Source organism: Lepeophtheirus salmonis, chromosome 2, assembly GCF_016086655.4.
Source record: "Lepeophtheirus salmonis chromosome 2, UVic_Lsal_1.4, whole genome shotgun sequence".
Lineage (NCBI taxonomy): Eukaryota > Metazoa > Arthropoda > Copepoda > Siphonostomatoida > Caligidae > Lepeophtheirus > Lepeophtheirus salmonis.
Window position 1 is genome coordinate 22,566,927 of NC_052132.2, and position 23,050 is coordinate 22,589,976.

A 23,050-nucleotide genomic window follows, 5' to 3' on the forward strand; every position below is an offset into this window, starting at 1 on the left:
TGTAACAACCCTCAAACAGTGGATCCGAAATGTTAAAACAGCTTCTGGAATACAATCAAATATTATTAAAATGATCGCTCAACAAATCAAATTCAACGAAAATCCAAATAGAAACTTAGCTGTCTTGTGCTTTGATGAGATGAAGCTCCCGAACAATATCAAAAAAGGACTTTGGATGTGCCTATGGAGTTAATTTGTATAAATAAAAGGATATTCTCCAAAGCATGATAAATGTGATTGTAATAATGAAACAAATTAAGTGAAATAAAAAGGAAGAAGTGGTGTTGCCTAAGTCATCTGCTTTGATGCCCTACCAAAAGGGCATAAGTATTTTTTCAAAATCTTTGATATCATTGTATCAATACATAAATCATGAAATTGGCCTTCCATATTTATTGACATCTCGTTTAAATCAAGATTGTCTTGAAAACTTTTTTTTCAAGAATAAGATATATTGGACGAAACCACTCCCATTCTAATGCCGTAGAGGCCATAGATCGATTCCAGATACTCGTAATAAGTGGTTCAGAAAAAATGGTTGTTAGGAATGCTCCCGTCAGATCTGAAGAAGACCAATATTTTGTTTCTATGTTTCAACAAATTACAGGTTGTAGTATCACCAATGCACTAATGAATATATTATAAATCCTGTATCTCCTTTTAAGTCCTATTTTGAACGAAGCAGATTCAGAAGATTTTATCAAGACTTTTATGATATAATTTATCTTCAAATCATTAAAGGTGAGATTGAGGAAGATATAAAAAATGATGAAAATACAATAGAACTACCATCTCATGATTTACAACATCCTAAAATCTGTGAAGATGAAGGATTTATTTATGTTGCTGGATATGTGGCCAAATCGTTACATCAAAAAATTCCCACTCTGGCATGCAATACTTCCAGCATCCAAGTTCCTCCAAATCCATGGCGTAAAAAATTGTCCAGGGGGGGACTGCTTCAACCATCGGAATATTATTGGAATTTTGCAAAAAAAATAGAGAAGGATTTTATTAAGTTTCATGGGAATTTTTTGGATACCGAAACATATGTGATTGATCGACTCACCAGCATAATTGTGGAAAATAATCCTAAGGAAGAATATGAAGTTATAAAAAAATTTATTTGCAATCGTACTTTCATTAGTATATTAATATTGTAAACAAAAGTAGCATAAAAAGAAAAATAGCAAGTAAAGTACGAAAAACTGCTCATTTCATTAGTTAAAAAATAGAGACGGAAATTATATATATTTTTTTTTTTTGAGGGTCATTTTTTAATTTTAAACAATAAACTTTCTAAATATGAGTGTCTGTGTTCTAGCCAAGTCTAAAAACCTTGTCGAGCAATTCCTTGGAAATTGGATGGGGAACATTTTTTTCAAACACAACTGTAATGCTATTGGGAGTGAAGTTTTCTTCTTGTGTCAAATCCACAAAAAGTCAATATGGGAACTGTTTGGACTGTGGATTAATCAATTCTATTTCAATAAGGTATTCGTTTTAAGATACTTCAATTTAATTAAAATATTGCATAACAATGCACATTATGATTTTTTTTTTAAATTCATTATCCCTAGTATATGTAATTATGTTGCACTTTATCACAATGACCTATTCTTTAAGATCGGGAGTGACAAAGTAACACGATCTTTTGTTAGATTGAACTCCACCCATTATCCAAGGAGTATTCATCTAGTATTTTCTATTTGATGAAGAATGCTCATGATAATTTATGGCCATCCTAACAAATGACAGTCAATACAAATAACTTATAAGTAATTACAATATTTATGGATTGAATATATTGCTCTTGGATTGAATGGTAGAATTGATGATGACAAGGATGAAGAGTTAACACAGAATAAGTAATAACTAATAAGCGTTCAATTTAATTTTCCTAAATGGATTTGAATGAAATCCGACAATCCTCATCGTTCCTCACTGTAGTCCACTATTGCAAAGTGATCCTCTGTAGAAAATGAGACTTAGCTTCATATGCTTCACTATGACGTGGAAGATCCTCAATGGGTTTGAATGTCTTATATTAAAATGAAGACCTTGTCAAATTGTAGAGTCAAGAATGTAGATTGTTTCTTTTTTTTATACGATCGAAAATGTAAACAAAACATGCAACTACTTATACACTATGACGTCACTATTAAAAGCGTGGTGGAAGGCAAACATCAGTCGTAAACACTTTATGGTATAACCTTGTATTTCTATTAACCTTGTTCACTATCAACAAGCAATTTTTCTTTCTTCTTCTTCTACCTTCTTGGTATGCCTTCCAACACAGCCACTACGTACGTACGTATGCGGACGCTGAATAGGTGTGTGTGGGTGACGGGAAGCGGAGAGGAGGAAGCCTTCTTACGTACATAAAAAGTCAGAAAAGATTTACGTATGCAAATAGAATACTTATATCTTAGATTATTTTGTTAAAAAATTGTTTTATAACTTTAAATGTTGATTAGATTGTAATATAATTTTGAAAAAAAGAAAAAGAAAAAAAGATTTTATCCGGGCCCTTACAGGGTGAATCCCCTAGGTTTATACATAAGTTAGTCTATATTATGATACTCAGTTCCTTTTATAGGTTCATCATTTGAAATAATAAGATTTAAAAAAATTAGAATTAATATTTTTTTGTTACTTAAAAATAATGCATATAATTAAGTATTGGTGAAATGGTTTTTTTTGAGCCGATTTCGATAATTGATACTTCAAAAGAGGCAGATTTTTGCGAATACCAATATCGGTCCACCCCTACTATTACTCTTGTTTACTGTCAATTATTTACTCAATCAAAAGTCCCCCCTAATGACAAATTATTTATATTTTTTCTACATTTTTTTAGTCTTCCATTATGATTATTAATTCATGTTTAGATACAGGCTAGCTAATAAGTACATAAACTAATTACGAGTATAATAATTTAAAATTATAGCCATTAGGTGTGAGACAGTACTATAAAACCACGGCTCGGTACGAACCACGGCACACCCTTTACGTACAGTATAACAGTAAAATGTTTTTTTATAGAATATCGCCAACACAATTGCTCCGAATATATAAACCAAATAATGAATGATAAAAAATAACGTAAAATGATTAAATCAAAATACTAGAAATGTGATTATATATGTAAAGCTATAGGAAGGTAAAAACGAACCGAACTATATAAACCAAATAATGAATGATAAAAAATAACGTAAAATGATTAAATCAAAATACTAGAAATGTGATTATATATTGCACCGAGGCCCAAGGTAAAAACGAACCGAACTGAACCGCAGTACAATTCTGTATTCGATTTTGATTTCGAATGCGGTTCAGTTGGTATTATTTGCGGTTGTAATACCAAGCCTAATAGCTTTAATTTTTTCAATTGGAAAAAACTCTTAATTGGAATACAAGAAATGTAGTTAACTTCTCCGACAAGAGTGAATATATTAAGGGGTGTATCGTTGATATTGTAACATAACATAAATAATGGTTTCGCTATAAGTTAGCTACAGGGTCATTATTTCCAAATAATAAGACTTCGAGCCTACTGGAAAAATATTGTTCATTCTGTAAAATCGAAATAGGGTCATCTTGCCATCTGTTGTATAGTTGCCCAAGGGTGGTTCTATTCCGTAAGGCAGCAGAAGGTTTAGTGTTCAGTACTTTTGGAGTGATGATTTCGGAGAGAGACTGGCTCATAATGATGGAAGAAAATATGAAGCTGGAGTGCATCCTAACAGACTTCTTACTATTAGTTTAAGAACATAAACAGAGAAGTAGCTGTACCACGCTACTCTTAGTAAACACATTAGAAAATTATATTAACATGATGACCCTTCTTTGATACACATAGTATTTAAAATATTTATTTTATACACAGCGAAGCTGGCCTTCTCGTGCGCTACCTGTTGTTTTTTTTTTGCTGGTGTACTTCTTATCTTATGTAGGAGTCTTTGAAGTTTTTTTTAAGGTAATGATGTATAAAATGTATTTTAGTTTCCACTTTTAATCTAGTTAGAATTGTTCAGTTCGTATTTTATAATTGTTAATTTTTTTTGTATAACTATTTTATATCAATTTAGAGAGATAAATAAATGGTAGTAATATAAATATAAAGAAATAAGTTTTTACAGTTTTTTCGATATTTTATTCTTTAATAATTTATTTTCTGTATAAATAAATAATTCCTCAATATATTGTATTTTTCTAAAAAATAGAGATTTTTATAAAATATTGACGGATTATATAATGCTATTATTCATGAATTTATATATCTTTTTTGGAAAAAGATGAACTTTTCTACATTTTCCGATAATAAACAAGACCAATTACCAGTCACCAATTTGCCAGCTGTCGAAAAATTTATTTCAATTTCGTACAAATGCACCAGTGGTTGCTAAGTATCGTGTAACTAACTTGGAAACATAGGGAAACTTATTTAAATTATCTTCCACCATACCATTGTATCACTTTGTAAATCATTATTTCTTTTCTGCATAAACAAATTTAGAAATTATTTCCTATATACAAGAGTGCTTGTAGCTTAAAATGATCAAATTCTATTAATTAAAAAAAAATTATATATAATTATATATATATGTGCCGCACTGATTTGTAAGGGCCATACCGAACAAGCCTAATATGTATGTACACAAATTGTAACTTGTCAACATAAAATCAAGCTTGAATCATTCTTGTAAAAATTGATCAATAAGGTAAAAAGGTCAATTAAGTCATCATTTTTAAAAATGAAAGTGGAGCTTTCTACGATTTAATTTCAAAGTTAAATTCAAAATCATCCCTTATTTTCATGTCACAAATGCGTGTTGATCACAATTAACATAGATTATTAATTAGTTATAATGGGTAAATTAACGTCATATAACGTATTAAATATCGTAAGAAGTGGCTTCTTATTAATTAAAATAATACAATATTTTAAATAATGTTTGAAATATCCTTTTTTCACATTTTTTTAAAATTATTTCCATCTTGTTTTTATATTGACATGTTGCATATTAGACTATGGGATTTTTTTTCACTTTTCCATTTTTTACACATTTTTAAAGGGTATTGGAGTAAAAAATGAGATTGTTCTGAATTTGAAGTAATATTTTTTTGGGAAAAAATTACAATATTTCAGTACTTTTGAACCATTTTGATTTTTAAGCTATATATGTGATGTTTTTAGGTGAAGGTTTTTTTGAGTTATTGTTTAATTAAAAGAAAATATGAAACAAAACTAATTACTACATTTGAGACGTCATATATTGAATTAAAAATAATAATAATTTTCCAAAAGAATCAAGAGATATAGAAACTAAAATTGTTTAGGCCAATCGTATAATTTTTGGCTATCTTTGTTGTATTGACAGGGAAAAGTCTTCTTTTCTCATATGACATCGTTTTATTCGATCGACACTTTCCCAGATAATTTTAATTCCTTAGAACTTTCGTAACCTTTGATTTTGGCGTTTGTAAATGTATAACAATAACTGGAGAATAACCATTCGTTACGGAACTTCTAAATACAACTCATTATTTTTAGATAATTATAATATTCCAAATATGAAATTTTTGGAATCCCACTGACATGCCATGGTACGGCTCTATTACAAATATTGGTCATTTTATATTTGATCTGCAAATATAAATATTTAATATTTCAAATAACTTTATAAAAAAAGGTAATTAAAGAAATGGTTTTTTTTTTCAAATAAAGTCATTAAAATATATTTTTATCCCAAAAAAGATCAAAATATAACATTTATCCTTAAAAAAGTTATTTGAAAAAATGCTTAAAATACAAAACTATTAGAATAAACCAGTCACTCAATTGGGGTCCTCGGATTAAGCTGTTTTTTACCTAAAAAACATATAAATGGCATTTATTAAAACTAATTTTTGTTTTTGTGGTTTACAGAGAGTAACGTAATATACATTTAATAAGCTTTGATAGTTTAAATAAATATACCTGAATATTTTTTCAAGTAAGAAACTTTAAATTACTTTTCAAATATACATTTTTTTAATATGCACTTAATTTATTATGAAGTTGTATGTCTTCACTCTACGACAAACTATGACTTTTATCATTGTGATCCAAAATGAAAAACTAATTCGCCTTCAAGGATAGGTACAATTTTTTTTTTGTATATACAAAGCATTTTCTCTGACTCAGAAAAATATTGAGAAATAGTTGGAAAAAATTAGAACTTACTAACTATATTTTATGTTTTTTTTTTAATTTTCAAAGAACCAAACAATGTCTCTAAATCATGTTCAGAGTGTGACTTCTATTTAATAACCAACACAATTTTTTTAATGGATTTTCTCCTAAACTAATTTTCTGACTTTAATAAAACTCACTCTCAAATAAAAGCTGAATAAAAAAACCCGTTATTCATTAAATTGCCTTTGGCGTCAATATCAGCTTCCTTTCAACCGTGGAAACGGGAGCAAGTCTTGATGCGAGTCTCCTTTGAAAGATGTTGTAATTATTCTTCAATTCTGGACGTTTAGCTTGTATTATGTGTTGCAGGAGGAAGTGTTGGTTAATAGCTCAATTACACCCCCACTTAAGAAGTCCATAGTATTGAAGTTCGGTGAGCTTAGAGCCCAAACACTGGATCTAACAAAGTCAAGTTTTCTTAAAACACCAAACACTTTTGGCTAGCCCCCAAAGCAATAGATAATGCCCTACCTGCGAATGCATATGAATGCACTCAAAGTTTGTTGTTATACAACAGCCGCACGCTGTAGATGTTATAAAAAATATTTCTCAAAAAACATAATATACGCTATAAGATCGACATTTTTTTAGATATAAAAGTCATTTTCATGTTTTTTAGAATAAAAACAATTAAGAACACACAATTTCAATAAAGCAGTTTAAAAAAAAAATATTTTTTTGACTATTGTTATCGTTCGACAAAACCTAGAAAAAATCGACATTTGACTTTTTAAATTTCTTTGATAATTGTTTAACATCTCTCCATCATTGTTCTTACTCAATTCACACCATAATGGTACAATGTTTCAACATAGACGATCCCTGAAAGTATATACTGTAGGTTAGTACATATAATTATCATCAATTTTTTCAATCATTATAATAGTTTTATCAACACTATTGAGGGCCTCTTATTTATATTTTTCCTTTTTTCCCCCTTCTATTTCTGTTTCTCCATTTTTCTCTGCCCGAATTTTAGAAGAAGGAAAAGAAAATGAAAAAAGACATAACCACCTTTCTCGTTCTCCAGCGCTTCAATTTTCTTCCCCCTTCCCCATAAAAGCGTTTTCTTTTCAGCTTTTCTCGTAGTTTATGATTATAGCTTCAGATTGCAAGTCAGGTTGTTGTGTGACGCTCTTTCAGCTCTAAAAAAAATAAAATATATATATATAAAGTGATATCAATTCCTTTTTGATTTTGAGGTGAATGACACATTTGTATAACAATGTTGCTCTCAAATTTATTATCAAGTGATTGAACATAACATATATATATATATATAAATAAAAGTTTTGATTTATTTTACAAACTTTATGTAAATATACAAAAGCTAATATTTGGAGTGATTAACAAAAAAAAATATATTTAACTATACTGATACAAACACAATAATCATAGAGTGAAGAAATCATGTTGACTCTACTGTATTCTATATACTTCATAAGCTTATATTTATTTTCCAATGCAGGTATGTAAAAAACTTGATTCATGGCTATTACATATGTACAAAAGTACTATTATTTTTGAAGAAGGTTTTTATTATTTACTTATCTGATGAGACATATTATTATATATATTGTACTCCTGTGTAATGATCAGTCGACAGAATATATGACATCATAAATCATTCCTGACTTTAATAATAGGAAGGACACTTCTTAATTTGTATACAGACGTATTTATGGGAAGTCAACGCAAAAAAAAATCTTGAACAAAAATCAAAGAGAAGAGGTGGTCCATTTAAAAAAAATAATAATTAGCCCAATGTAGTTTCACTGATTAAGTATATGTGGTGAACATTATAGTATTACAAATACTCCATATTATGATCTATAAATTGTCGTTGAAGTCCATATACATTAAGTAAATTTCCTTTTCTAGGGAACGACGAATACGTAAGTCTACACACATTGTGTTCTAGATAATAATTTCTTCCAGCACGTTGTCCGTTGAGCTACGTCTTTTTTATTTTAATATCATAACAAGTTGGATGAATTTTCGTAGGCTAACATAGGTAAACATATTTATTCGGTTAATTCGTTTAATTTATTCAATTAAGTTACCTTTGAGGGCAACACATTGATTTTAGGGGTCATACAACTTTCCAATGTCATTTCTATAGTACTACTATTCTTTAGTCTCAAAATAGGCATCAGTTTCGGTGATTTCCTCTTCATTACCTTTTTATGGCATTTCATATGGCATGAGGGAACAATTTGTTACCTAATCTGTGCAATTTTGCCATCGTTTTCAGTGGTTTGTGACATGATGAAATACTACTTTTTTCTTCTTCAAATGAGGGCGTTTTTTTTCTTGAGTTCATCCTTTCAACACTTCAACAATACTGTTAATCACTGCTACTGATAGTTTGTCCCCTTTTGATTCGGTCTCAATTATATCTATAAATTTCTAACTTTTTCATTGTGACTAGTTTCGTGATTATACAATTATATGTCAAAAGTTTTCGGAGTGTACCTATGCATCGAAGTTGGTAAGAATTTGCCTCGTTTGAAATATCAGAATATGCTTCAAAAATGTATATTCCGTCTATTTCAATTAGTCATCTTATAAAAGGAAGTGAGGATCATAGTATAGGTTAACCTGGGTTTAAACTAGGGATTCCTACCTTTGTGGCCCCAGATAAAACAATTGTTTCTTTAATTTTTATTATAAAATATAATAATTCAATTCAATAATAATAGACCTGCTTAATAAAATTCAGGTCCATCCCTTGAAAATGAAAGTCTATTCAGTAATGCGACCAATATATATGAGCCAACTGCAAATAAATTGAAGCTTCTGTAATACACCGTCAGAGAGTACAACAAATACAATCCTGACTCCAGTGAAAAAAAAAAATATATACATACATTTGTGTTGACAGACCACAATATAATATGACATACGGTAATTTGAATTTTGAAGATTATGATGTATTGTTATGTACATAATAATTCGATACAATTTACAGAAAAAATATGGTAATCCAACATTGTATGTACATTGTACATGCAAATACCTTTCCATATGTATGTACGTTTTACATAAAGTTATATGCATCTTAATTCGTTAAAATAGATAATAATGTGTATATGGTACACACAAAAATATTTGACAGGTTTCATTAAGTTTAAATGAGGTATTATTTTATATAAATCATTATAATACATTCATACAAAATATGAATGGTTAATAGTTCAAAGGAATTCAAATAAATCTAGATTAATGTATTTTATTTTTGAGTCAAGTACAGGGTGCGGAAGCTATCTATGCCACCAATTTAGTACGCTCTCTTTCTCAAACGAGGGTACTTAGGCAGCTGATATTGATTAAATAGCTTTTTCAAACGTGTACAGTTGGGGAAAAAAAGGAGTCAATTGAGAAATTCGTTGTTCCAAATATTTGGCAAAGGCAAGGAGCCCTTCTTGGAATCTGCACGGGGAGCGACCATTGTTCGAACTGTGGGACTTAGTGACACGTTCGTTTGCAAAGTCAGGAGGGAATTTGAGGCCTCTATAGTTGATTTCCAGCCCATGTCAGGACGTTTGGGGAGGATTAGTTTCGAAGCATACGTCATCCCTCCTCATGTGTTCTCTCATACCCTCTGGGTCAACAATTATCCCTACTTGAACGTGCTAGAGACCAATTTGAAGCTCTGAATCGGCATGGTTGCCAGCCAATTGGAAGCTTTACATGTGGCTGCAGGGCCCAGCTCCCTGCCACATCTTGAAAAAAAGTACTAAATGGCTTCAAGACAATTTTGACAACTTCGTTTCGCCGGACTGTTGGCCTTCAAGTGCGCTGGATCTAAATCCGATGGTTTTTTTTTGTAGCGTTCGATCGAACAATAAACGAATCGAACCCCTGTTACACCAAAGACGAGCTTATTAGGATTTCCCAAGTCATCAATTGACATAGGATTACCCTTGCTTTCGGTCTCGAAGATTATAATTGAGGCTGGATGTTATTTTCTTCAATCAAATCAATTAAAACTAATGAAGCTTACAGAATCTGGTTTTATTTTTTTTATCAGAGAACTTGTTGGAGAGAAAATTATCTTTGAAAAAATCATTTTTGTAGTACTGATAGTTTACTCACCCTTTATATAATACGTTTAGTACATTAGATTGGCCCGTACAAGTCCATGTTTTACTCTGACTTGGTTCTCATTTTGTTTCCTTCATAATAAAACTCTGTTGTGCAAAATATTTTTGACTTAAATTAATATTTAATATTAATATATAACTAGTTGGCTTCTTAATGCTTGGCTCTATATTAAAAAAGTAATGGAAGAAAAAATCAAATTATATCTCCATTTTTTTTCTTATAACATCAAGTTAAGTGCAATACAAAGTTTATCCGTAGGCATAAATACATTATATAATATACGAATACATTTTTTTTTCTTTTATAAAAATATGTATTTCGAATAAACCAAAAAAATATTTAAAAAAACTACAGTATGCAACAAAATTCATGTATTGGAACGTCTGCCAGATAAAACCCTGGTTATTTAAGCCATAGAACACAAAAAAGATTTTAAAATTATCAACTGTAATTTTTAAATGGCCTTTAAAGCTTTTTTTTTATAACACTCATTTGTAGAGTATAATTGCGAATCATAGCCACATTTCAAAATGAAATAACTAAATAAAAGAACATTCTAGTATTCCAAAGATAATATATTTATTAATATACCTGAATAAAGGTCTTGCAAAATATAATCATATAAAAATCAATATAAATGAAGGGTCTTATTTGTAAGCTAATATTTTTGATTTATTTCTTTCATTTGCTTTATGTTATACCTAAAACTAAAGATTTACCTTATCTAACTCCTTAAAAAGATTTGCCATTAAAAAAAGTTAGATTTTTGATTGATTTTTTAGTTAAACTTTTAATTTAAATTTATAATATTTAATAGTAATAGCATTGTAAAATGTAATAAATATTTTTGAGGCAGGAAAAGTTAAGAAATTAAATATAATTAAGTTGATTCGATTACTTACATTTAATCAATAAATATACTACTAATAAAATATATTAGATATGATGCATAGTGTTTAAATTGGGGTTATTTTTTCCGCCTCCAAAATATTAATTACTTCTTACAATTAATAAAAAATAAACCTTTTTATTTATTATTTCGAAACATGCTGTTGCGTAGTGTTATAATTTAAACTTAACATAATGAACGTGATATTACAAATTAGTATTAAAATTATTCTAAATGTAATAATTGATATTTAGACATTGAAATCGATGGTAAAATAAAGTATTAATTTACAAATTATAAAATTATATTAGTTCTTAAAACTTTGGAATTCTTCATTCTATTTCTTAGTTCTTAAATGTTGAAAATCTTAAGTAAGAAGTAATCGTTATTCGTAAATTGTCCCAAAATATCAAATTTCCTTTCTACGACTTTTTCTATATATATTGAAATCGAACTTTGATTTCTTTGTCCTCAAATCAAAAATTTAACTTAATATACATTTAAAGTTTCCACCAGGAATGTGTAATATGCAGAAGCGAAAATAAGTCCATATACTGCAAGTTCAAGTTGAGTCTCAAGTTTTATCACAATCCAAGTCCATAATTTAAAAATATGTTGGGATTCTTAGTTTTAAGGCATTTCTTGAGGTATGTCCACATTTTCAGTGCGAATCGAGTCTCAAGTCTTATATATCAAGTACAAGTCAAGTTTCGAGTTTTTGATTGTAAAATCAAGTGGAGTCACAAGTCTTTCAAATATGGACTCAAGTCTAAGCCGAGCCACAAGTTTCCATTTCATGTATCCACCTCTAGTAATGAGTATTTTTATACATTAGTGTTATATTCAACTCAACATTTTGGAGTTTGGTCCAATTCGAGTTTTTGAGTTCTGCATCAAGTCAAGTTCAAGTTAAGATACTAAAACAACTTTCGAGTCTTTTAGAATTTACACATAATATAAGGGTTAGAAAAAATAAATCAATTATGTTCCCAATAGTTAGTTAGATAAGATTTCATACTAAAAAAAGAAAATTAATTTTGTTTCCTCAGGACAACGCCAGGTCACACACATCGATAGTGATTCGCCAGAAGCTCCGGAAGCTTGGTTGGGATGTTTTTAAGTGTCCACTTTATAGTCCGGATCTGGTACCAGGTGATAAATACCTGTTCCTGTGTATGCTTTTACTTGTGGAAAATTTGCCTGGATATAATCAGGTCAAAATCGACTGTACCAGGTTTTTTTTTGCAAAAGATACAAGGGTTTTTATAAATGATGCATAATGGAACTACCTATAGAATGGCACAAGTTATCCAACGAAACATTGCATATATGGCCAAATTGGATAATTGTAACTATCCTAAAAAAAGCATTGAATTTCATGCAAAAATATTGGATTTCTGTAATGCAGTTTCTCCATTTAAAAAAAATATCCGTAGTTGTTTTTTACTATCTTTTTGAGTGATCATTATGTACTCGAATGTTTCGAGTATTGATCATAATTCAAGTTCAAGTATATTCAAATATTACGAAATAATCATGCTTCAGTAATTTTTAAATAATTTTCGACTTTATTAAAGTCTAGTTTTTTTCAAGTTTGAGTATTACTCGAATCCACCACTAATATATATATATATGACAATATTCAAATGAACATACATATATCATTGTAAATAGAGAATAAAAATTTTAACATTTTTGTCCCATTGTGGGTACAAAATGTATTTGGTTTATGCATGAATTTACGAACATATATACGTATAATACGTTTTGTGCTTATGTCATATGTATGTACATATATTGTACACATAAACAGGATATTCCAAAAAAAACAATAAACCAGTGCTTCCCAATTCAAAAGTGTAAGGTTCAGAAAAATATATTTAGTGGTTCAGACAAATGTCCACAAAGCATTTTGTACGTGTTATGTTGACATTTTATTTATCTGGGCTCCCAAAGTAGTCGAAATTTCACCTACTGGTAGGGTCGTTGCTAGGATTTTTCTTCTGAGGAGGTCGAATATATTTCAAAATTTCCGTTAATTTTTCAAACTCTGATATGAGGTGACTTTTTTCTTTCTGAAGTAAGATTGAGCCTTTTCAACTTTCCCCCAAAAACATAAAAAGCCTTTTTTGATACATCATTGGGTTCATACTTATAGAATGATGTCGATCTATTTCTATTTCTAGTCATTTTTCTGAAAAAAAAAGGTTCCAGTTTTCCACGAGGCTAAAAACGATTGATAGTACTGATCAAAGTACTCGTAGGTCAATGCTTTCTTTTTTTCTTTCATGAAACTTTAAACTATCTGATCATTTACCTCAACTCTATAATATACAAGTAAAAAAGAAGAGAATGTGCTATAATTAATTTTAAGTTGTGTAGAAAATGTATATATCGATTAGTAATAATGAAGAGTGTAATTGAGGAAAATGAAAGGAAATAAGGCAAAGATCAATTTTAATCTCATGTCCTCTTAAAAGAGGAGGCAACAATAATGGAAACCTTTCTCCTTTTTACATGAGGAAAATAGTGAATTATTGGCGCGTATTTCAGGATTGCGTCCAAGGCAGTCACAAAATTCTAGACAAGGGTCGTGGAAAGGGCATTCTTGGCATGCCATATCTAAAAAAAGTAGTTGAAGTTGAAAAAATGAAATTTAATTGTGTGGAAGTCCTTTACCGGAGCAAGACTTTAGATAACTTTGGGTTTGTATTGATTGTCTGATGTGGTTGTTAAAGTATGCATTAACATTAGTGATGTACCGATGCCAAAATTTCAGCCGGTTTTGAATCCGATTTCGGTATCAGTTCTTTGTTAATATTTTGAATAAGGGAATTACTTAAACATATGTATAATAAAATGATTTACTTTATTTAATGTTTATTAATTAGAGTTTGACTAGAAAAGACATAAATATATCAATCATAATTATGCTTATAATAAGTAGTAAATAATTTTAAATTAAAATTATTTAATAAGTTAGTTCCTCAGGGTGCTCATGAGTGAATTTATTCCTGGTTGGCATATATATGTATATTACTCACACTACTGAATATACTTTTATTTTCAATAAATGGACCTGAATTTTTTTATGCAAGTCATTTATTATTATCGTACTTATTATATGTTAAAATAAAAATTAAAGAAACAATAGTTTTATCCGGGCGTCTACAGGTAGGATACTCAAGTTTTAAAACTAGCTTAGTTTATACTATGATCCACACTTCCTTTCATGGGCTGACTATTTGAATGAATAAAATTAGATTTTTTTCTTAAAAAATGTATTAAAATAAGTAAGCACAAAGGAAATAAGTGGAATCAGCATTATGAAGCCGATCCCTATACTTCAAATAAGACTCTGATTCTTTCATATTCCAATTTATCTGTACACCTTTAATATATATGTATCACAGCCAATATAGCTTAAATGACGTCATAGAGAGTAGGAAACAAATAATTGCAAAAATGATTGACCTTGAAACAAGAGTTATTTTTCTAAAGAAAGGTCTTATTGAAATAGAAAGTAATATTTGTTAAATGCATTTTCTTTCATAAAGGACACAAGAAGGTCTTACAAAAAAGTTATGTATAATGAAACATACCACGTAAGTCCACATGGTATGAAGGGGTACAAATTATGTATAAGGATCCACATGGTTTATGATTGACCCCTAAATACATGTGGACTTTCAACATAAAATCAAGCTAATATAATATTTCTCATATTTTTTATTTATTTACAAAATTTCGTGAATTTCTACAACCAAATTACTCTTATCAATCATTTGGAAGAATTTCAAATTGAATATTAAAGTAGGTAAAATTTATCGTTGCAATGAAATAAATATAAATGGACAAGTTCTTTTTGAAGGGTCATATTAGGGCTTTTAAAACAATTATAGGTTATAAATTATATAGAGTGAATATCCTTGAGTATTTCAAATTATACGATAAATTTATAAATAAAGCCTTTAATTGACCGAAATATGTTTATGTGTTGAAAATAATGTATCTTTATGTTGAAATACTATAGACATTTTTTTCTTACTTTTATAGTCCCCAGTTTATCAAAAAAAAAAAAAAAAAAGTAAATATTTTAACATCAATTTTTAAAGTAATTTCAATAACAACGGACAAATAATCTTAAATAAGCAGAAAAGTCCTTGAAAAACAATACGGTATCCATATCAAAGGAATATTCCCCCTTCCATTAATTTAAGTATAATGAAATATTGCAATTTTTCTCTGGTATTCAGTCGTAAACTATGCAAATATTAAGTTTTTCTCATTTCAAAAGTCCATCAAATGAAGGCTACTAAAGATTTTAATTTTTTTTTTTTTTTGTAATTATGTCTTGAACACGGCGTTTATTGATTGTTTCAGGGCACTATTTTCTCATATTTACATATAAAATGTTTTCTGGGCGAATATTTGAATATCAAATATAAATTATTTCTTGAGGGTGTAGAAAATAGTAGTTCTACAAAGTCTCAAGTTTCTGAAAATTTCATTCAGGGTTTTCAGCTGAGTTGACTTTTCAATTACTAACCCACGAAAATATTGCAAAAGTGAAAAAAAAAATCAACCAGCAACAGCTGATACAAAAACATGGAATAGCTCTAAAGTAAAACTTAGTCATTATATATATATATTATCAATCATGGCGTCACTTTCGGTTGATTATGCAGTATGTGATTTCTTTATATTACAATTGACATGAAGAGCTTTTTTGTTCCCTCAAAACTTCGACTTTCTAAAAGAAAAGGAAAATTTGACAAAAAACTTATAGTAGCTGTATGAAATCTTGGAAAGTCAAGTATATTTAGACAATTGAAAATGTACTAATATTCTAGTATGTCAATAAATTCGTTGAGTCAGAAAGGGTCAAGCAACGACAATATTTGAAAAGAATTCTATACTTGTTTTTTCCAAAAATCGAGTAGTGTCAGAGGGTTCAAAATCAGGGAATAAGATTTATATTTGTTTCTAAAAATATGGGGGGGGGGCATATTCCCAAACCACAAGGAGAGTGGTCCACATAAGATCACATAGACCTGAATAATAGTTCAAGATAGCATAAATGACGTCACAGGTAACATAAACTTGAAAAATAATTAAAATATAATTTGAAAGAAAAAGGAGTGGTTTTTTTTCTTCAAAAAAGGTAATTTTAAAAATAAAAGGATAAGTGTCATTTTCTTTCAAAAGGCCCACAAACAAAAAAAAAATCTTTAAAAAAGTTAAAATTATAAAAAAATAAACTTTAAAATAAAAATAAAAAAAGTCATCTTTTTGGGGGTTGGAGGTAAAGAAAAAAACCCTGACGTAAGTCCATAGGGGGGGGGGTATGGCCTTATGTAAAAATAAACATATAAATGCCGATAAGATACTCAAATAATAATTGTATCCTATTGCATGAACAACTTTCGATACATTATATCTTACTTTTTTAATTTGATGTACTATCTATAAAAATACTCCTTAATTAAATGCTTACAAGTTATCTTACAACTATTTAATTAAACATTGTCTCATCTTTCTAAATGTATATTGGAAATATTAGACATGCCATTCATTTTTTTCTGGGCTAAGTATTGTATAACCTTACATTAATACAGTAGTAAATTTTTAATGTTTATGTAACAAACTGGTACGTAGAACTAGTTTTGTAGATAATTTATTAATTTTGAATGTGGTGATGAATTTTGTTCAAGAAACTTCTCAAGAAAAAAAAAAGAAGATATTTTATCAGACACTTTTTACGTCGAATATTTTATTCATTCAATTAAATATTAAGTACGAGTGTTTACCTCCAATGTACTTTGTGATCCCGTTTTTCCAGAAATTCTTGTAGTTTTAAATCTACTAGAAATTCCAGAGAAATCTTTCTTTAGGTAGTTTATTAAATAAAAACTTGCATATATATATATATAGGGTAGGGATTTAAAATCCAGAAAATTTAATTGTTATATATATATCAATTTATTTTTCAAAATAAACACAGCAATACACAAATCTTAAGCTCTTACATGTAGGGGTCCATAGGGAAGTCAATCCCTCAAACCAGACACCTCCACCTTTAACCACAGCCTCCAATCAGGCCCTGAACTTGGTATTGGTCTTGATGATGAACTCTTTCTACATGTTCACCACTGCCTCGGGAATGGAAGCCTGCAAGGAGTCAACCGTATTTTGTGCATGTTTATTGGACTCTTTCTCTCCAAGATGCCCAATATTTAGTAGTTCAAAGGGGTAGAGATCCGACCTCATGTCCATTCATTTTAATCGTATATTCCAGTAACAGATTATCAGTTTTTTATGACCAAAAATATCATGAGTTTTCTTTGGACCCATTAGACTCCTTGGAAGCCTCGTCGACATCATAAACTGTTTATTTGGGTTGCTTCAATTAATATTAAACTCAATAATCTACGTGCACCCGGCACATAGCACACAATAATGGCTGCATGGCGTTCGTATTTGATAGATATTTCAAAGATTTTGTATTTTTTTCTTTTACAGTTTTATCCGATAAATTTAATGAGCATACTTATGTGCTTTTTAGCTTATTTGTTCTTCTTAAAAGAAATTCCCAGGAAATGAGAAATACAATTATGAAGCGTTCTTAATTTTATTGTATCTTGCAAACTTTCTATAAAAAAAAACCCACACACACACACAAAAAAAACCCAACAACAACACAGAAAGTAGTGTACTATATCAGTTGATTGTTAGCTCTTTTTTTTTAAAATGGGAATTTATTTAATTATTGCTCAATATTTGGTGGGAATTGTTCGAAGTTTAAAAAGACTAGTTTGAACTCAACCAACTGATAAAGGTAACAGATGCTAAACACATACAGCTAACAACAAAATAAAATGTACATTTTATGTGTAATTGATATAAATATGTTCTACTGTTCACTTGTGTGAATTTGATAAATTTTCTTTCTTTGACAGCATTTAACATTTTACCTTCGTCAAATTATCTTTTTAATATTGATGTTAAAAATCAAATTTTTATTTATAAATGGTTAATTTATGCAAATAAGTAAAATTCTTTTGAGTATTTATGTAATTTTTACAGCTCATATGGGAATTTAAATATTATTTTGGTACAAAAAATATATAACAAGACACATCTATTTTTTCCCCTTCAAAAAACCCATTTATTTATTTAAAAAAAAAAAAAAAACAAAAAAAACAACTACATATTATATTCTCTATTTTTGTCATGGCATACAAATGTTTTCTTATTCATATACTCATTTTTAGCTATTTTTTATTGTTGCATATATATGCTTTTCAGATTGTGTAGGATATATTATCAAATATGATTATAAAAGTTGCATATACATAAATATAATTTTTTCTATCGTTTATTAAACACTAATGTAATCAATCATTTCTTGACTTTGCTTACTCAAACTAACTAATAAAATTTATTGATGAACTTTTCATATTTTAATATTGCAAATAATATAAATCCCGTTTATGACAAGTTATTTACTATATTTTATATAAATTACAAAATTGATACAAATTTATTTGAATTAATAATATTTCAAAGAAGAAAATAATTTTTGAGATTAAAATTGTCACTTGCTAATGAGGTAATCTTATGTAATTTAATATTTTTTACATGTTATGTAGAAATTTAAAATATTAATCAAATACAACGTCATTGGAAAATACAAAATGATATATTGATTTTTTATGGGCAAACGCCGTGTATCAAAAATTTAATTCACCTATTATGCAAAGAGCAATATCGGAAAATTATATGTTATACTTAAGTTTTTTAAGATATCTACACTCAAAAACTATCAAGAAATCCTTATATTGGAACTGTGTTATCAGTAAAGTTGTTAATTTTAAGCATTTTCTAGCGTGCAAAATGTTTTGTAGTTGGCAATCTGAGCAGTGTTATTTATTTAATATTGGGATTTTTTGTTTATTTTTAGAAGAATTTCATGATGTTTTAATTGATAAGCTAGAAGCAGTAGTTAGAAGAAGGAAATAAACACAAATCACGAGGAAGAATGGCATTAAAATACCCAATTTTTATTCCATGTGTTACTCTTTGTGGTACATTCTTGAAGAAAAGCAATGCACGAACCTCATAAGAATTTTTAGAGCCTGAAAGCTTAGTTAGTTAAGGCATGGAACCAAATTAGTCATGAAGTTCTCTATACACCGTTAAGGACTTTCATCGCTTCTAACGGCAACTGTAAAGGATAAGGGTGTCCATTTTGAATTAATATATTACAGAAAATATGATAAAATTATATTAATGAGGTTTAAATGTCGTAATTTTAAAAATAAAATTGCTATTAACGTATTCTGGATTACCCGAATTTCCGTGCATCTTGTTCTTAAGCTAAAAAACGGGCTTCGCCACTTGGTTTATTGCTTTACTTTCCTTCAAAATATTTTTCAAATTGGCATAAATTACCATGTCCTTTTCCCGGGTTTTTTTTACATACTGAAAGTACTTAGGATTAAAAACTCTAGTTATTTATATATTTTCAGGGAAAATATATTCTGAAAACTAATATTGTAAATAGATTTTTAGTACTAAAAAATGGCTTTGACAATTTTTAATACATTTTTGTGTACCAATGACTTAACTTTATGTCACTAAATACCTATAATTAATACAATCATTATCATTTACAATACTATAAATATATTACATCATAATTATGACTAATTAAATGATCACTAAATAATACATATTGTTAACTAATATATGTATAACATGTATAATTGACCCTGGATTAAATTTGTATTCTTTGATGATGAATTTTCCTTCATTTATATCAATAAATTATTCTGATGAATCCTTTGAAGTATTGATCAGAATAATTTATCAAAAAATACAAATTAAAGTGACAAAAAATCATTGCTGCAATAAAATAATTGGTAATTCATATAATTTAATGAAAACACGTTCAAATTACGTCACATAAATCAAAAAAAGATCATACAGTATAGTTTTTACTCTTGAATGTCTCAAATTGTTCTAAAAATTTAGATACAAAGTCTGTAATTGATCGACATTGAGCAATGAAATATTAAATTATGAGCATATATATTAAAAAAAAACGTTTGTGTTATTTCGCCACATATTTTCTTTTTAGTGAATTTAACTTATTTCAGTATTGAATTAATGTAAAACTTGTTAAAAGTCATAGTTCAAGAATTCAAGCACTTATTGTGATTCACTATTTATTAGTATCGACTTAATACTAACTTGGACCTTTTAGTCTTTTAATAGTTAGTGCTTTCATAATTAATCTATTACCTGGTTCTATGATTTTGTATCAAATAGTTATTAAGTATAGTCAGTAATCAATTTTATCCCTGTACTATTTAGCCATGGTAACGATAATTAGTTTGTCTATTTTTATGGTTTAGTAAAGTTTTAAGAGATGGTATTTCCTATTTATTACCTTTTACATCGATCAATATTGTTCACTCCTCCCATATGTTGTTGAAGCAAAGGATAACATTTATAATTTCTACTAATACTTTTATCGACAGAATTTTTTTATAAATTAAAATATTATTGACTTTCAAAGATTGGTACTTGGATTTGAGAAAGTGTGTCTTTTCAATATTTAATACTTGATTTGAGCTCCAAATTAAACACTTGATCTTATTGGACTTGAGATCCCATTTATTACAAACTTCTTAAGTATTTATACTTTTTAGCAAGAAAATAATGTTTGCAATAAAAAAAAATGCTTATAATTTTATATGAGACATGCAATATGTTTAAAAAACAATTCTTTTTTTAATATTTTTCCTTATATTAGAATTATCGATATAGACATAACAATTAAGAATATAAAATAGTAAAATATATTAAGAGGGATTGTTATAAAATTAATCATAAATATAGGTTATGCTTTAAAGTTAACTCCCTAGATCAAAGTGTAATCCTTTAATATTAACACCCATGTTTTTAAACTATGTAAAATATAATAAAGTCAACAATTATTAAAAATGGCTGCATAAAATACGAAAATAATATAATTCTAATCGGATTAAACAACAAGGACAATTTTATCTTAAAGGCTCATGTTCTCATCATTAAATATCGATTTCAATCTAAGAGTTGAGTATAACTTACACAAGCAACAATCTTTGAAAAATTATGGAAGGAAATTGCAATCTTTTGCTGAAAAATTATGGAAGGAAATAAATCAACACCCCCCCCAAAAAAAAAAAAAAAAAAAAAAAAAAAAAAGACGTTTCAAGGAATAAAAATAAAATGAAATTTTAACAAAGAAGTATTTCATAGAGAAGCAAGAAAATCTGCGGAAAAAGCATTGCAAAAAACGTGAAACAAAATGGGAAAATATATAGATTTTTTATCTTAATTTTTTCACTGAATATAAAATAATGTTTTCCGTGTACTTTTTAGTTAATTTGTTGTAAGAATAAGTAACAAAATATTAAGGATAAATTATTAATAAGCTATTTATCAATTGATACTTGGGAGTGGCATTCATTTCTTTTGATTAATTATAGCTAATTTATACTGCACTCAAGAACATTTTCAAATTCAAATCAACACATTCATAATTATAGATTTGAAATGAGTGTGATGGAAATCTGTCGAATCGATAAAATATTTAAGGATTTGAAAGCAAAAACTCCATTTAAAAGACTTGTGATAAAGTGATCTTCTTCCACCTCTAGTGATGGTCTTGTCGTTGTAAAAAAGCCTGAGGATATTTGCTTGGTTCTATCCTTCTTCTTTATTGATGATTCTTTCATTGTTGACTATACTAATCCTATGTTGAGTTATCCCCAGCTGTCATGAATTTAATGTCATAGTTCATCATCTGAACAGCCTTGAACATAAACTAAAACACCAATATAATAAAACAAATATATTATAAAGGAACGACAATGGAAAGGAAGGGGAGGGGTTTTGAAATTATGAACACAAACTATAATGTATAAGAAGAGAGGGGTTCTATATGGGACAAATACGGTATAATTTAATAAATTGATTAAAGAAAGGCAAAAATCCAAAATAATATTTCAAAAAATAGAAAGGCATAAAAATACAAGATTTAAAGTATACTAAAGTAGGTTTCCCGGCAATGCCCGGACATTAAGAAATTAAAATTAATTCTGTACTTTTCGGCTTTATATAAAAGAAAAAATAAATAATTATTCTCACTACCTATTGTTATGTATCTTTGCACATGTTTTTAAAGGAGAGAAGAATTTTTTTTTAAAAAAACAATTGTCGTTTTCTCAACATTCATATTATTGTCAAAAAAATTTTTTGTCATGTTATTTCTCCTTTTTTTCTTCTCCAAACACCATAATCTACTGTAATAAAAGTGTGCAGAGAAACATACAAACATACGCCCAGAATAATCCTTAAAGTTTTGCAGTCCTTATTTTTTGTTTTATATGAAGTAGTTGATTTTTAGTAAAAATTAAAAGAAAATGTTATTTTAAGGTCACCATGGCCTTTAAGGCCAAACAAATTGTTAACAGAACCATTAATTGAGCCTTAAAAGCATACATGGAAATTTCAGCAAAGTCCATTTTTTTGTTTCACTGGGATTCTCGAATTTTAGGGTTCTTAGTTCTAATTTCATAATTTGAACAATGACGGGTTGATTCTTATTTTTGTAGCCTTTAATGAAAATATATTTTGAATCTTGACATAAAAATAGACATTTTCTGGATTAATGAATGCCCATATAGGAGTATAGGGTTATAAAGTTGGGGCTGCAATGTTGAATATCCCTGATTTTACTTTTTTAGGTATGATCTGTCGAT

At 28.4% G+C, this 23,050-nt stretch overlaps 1 protein-coding gene across 2 annotated transcripts in view; it reads left to right on the forward strand.

The window, feature by feature from the left end:
- LOC121132625 (neuronal growth regulator 1) overlaps nt 1–23,050 on the forward strand; it is a 374,771-nt gene that overhangs the window by 27,874 nt on the left and 323,847 nt on the right. The window contains exon 1 of one of the 2 annotated variants that reach the window (XM_071886703.1): nt 7,327–7,709. The exons of the other annotated variant lie outside the window; for it this stretch is intronic. Coding sequence (XP_071742804.1) covers nt 7,652–7,709 — 58 coding nt within the window. The 5' untranslated portion in view covers nt 7,327–7,651. Of the gene's footprint in view, nt 1–7,326; nt 7,710–23,050 lie in introns of those variants that run through there. 2 annotated transcript variants of the gene reach the window in all.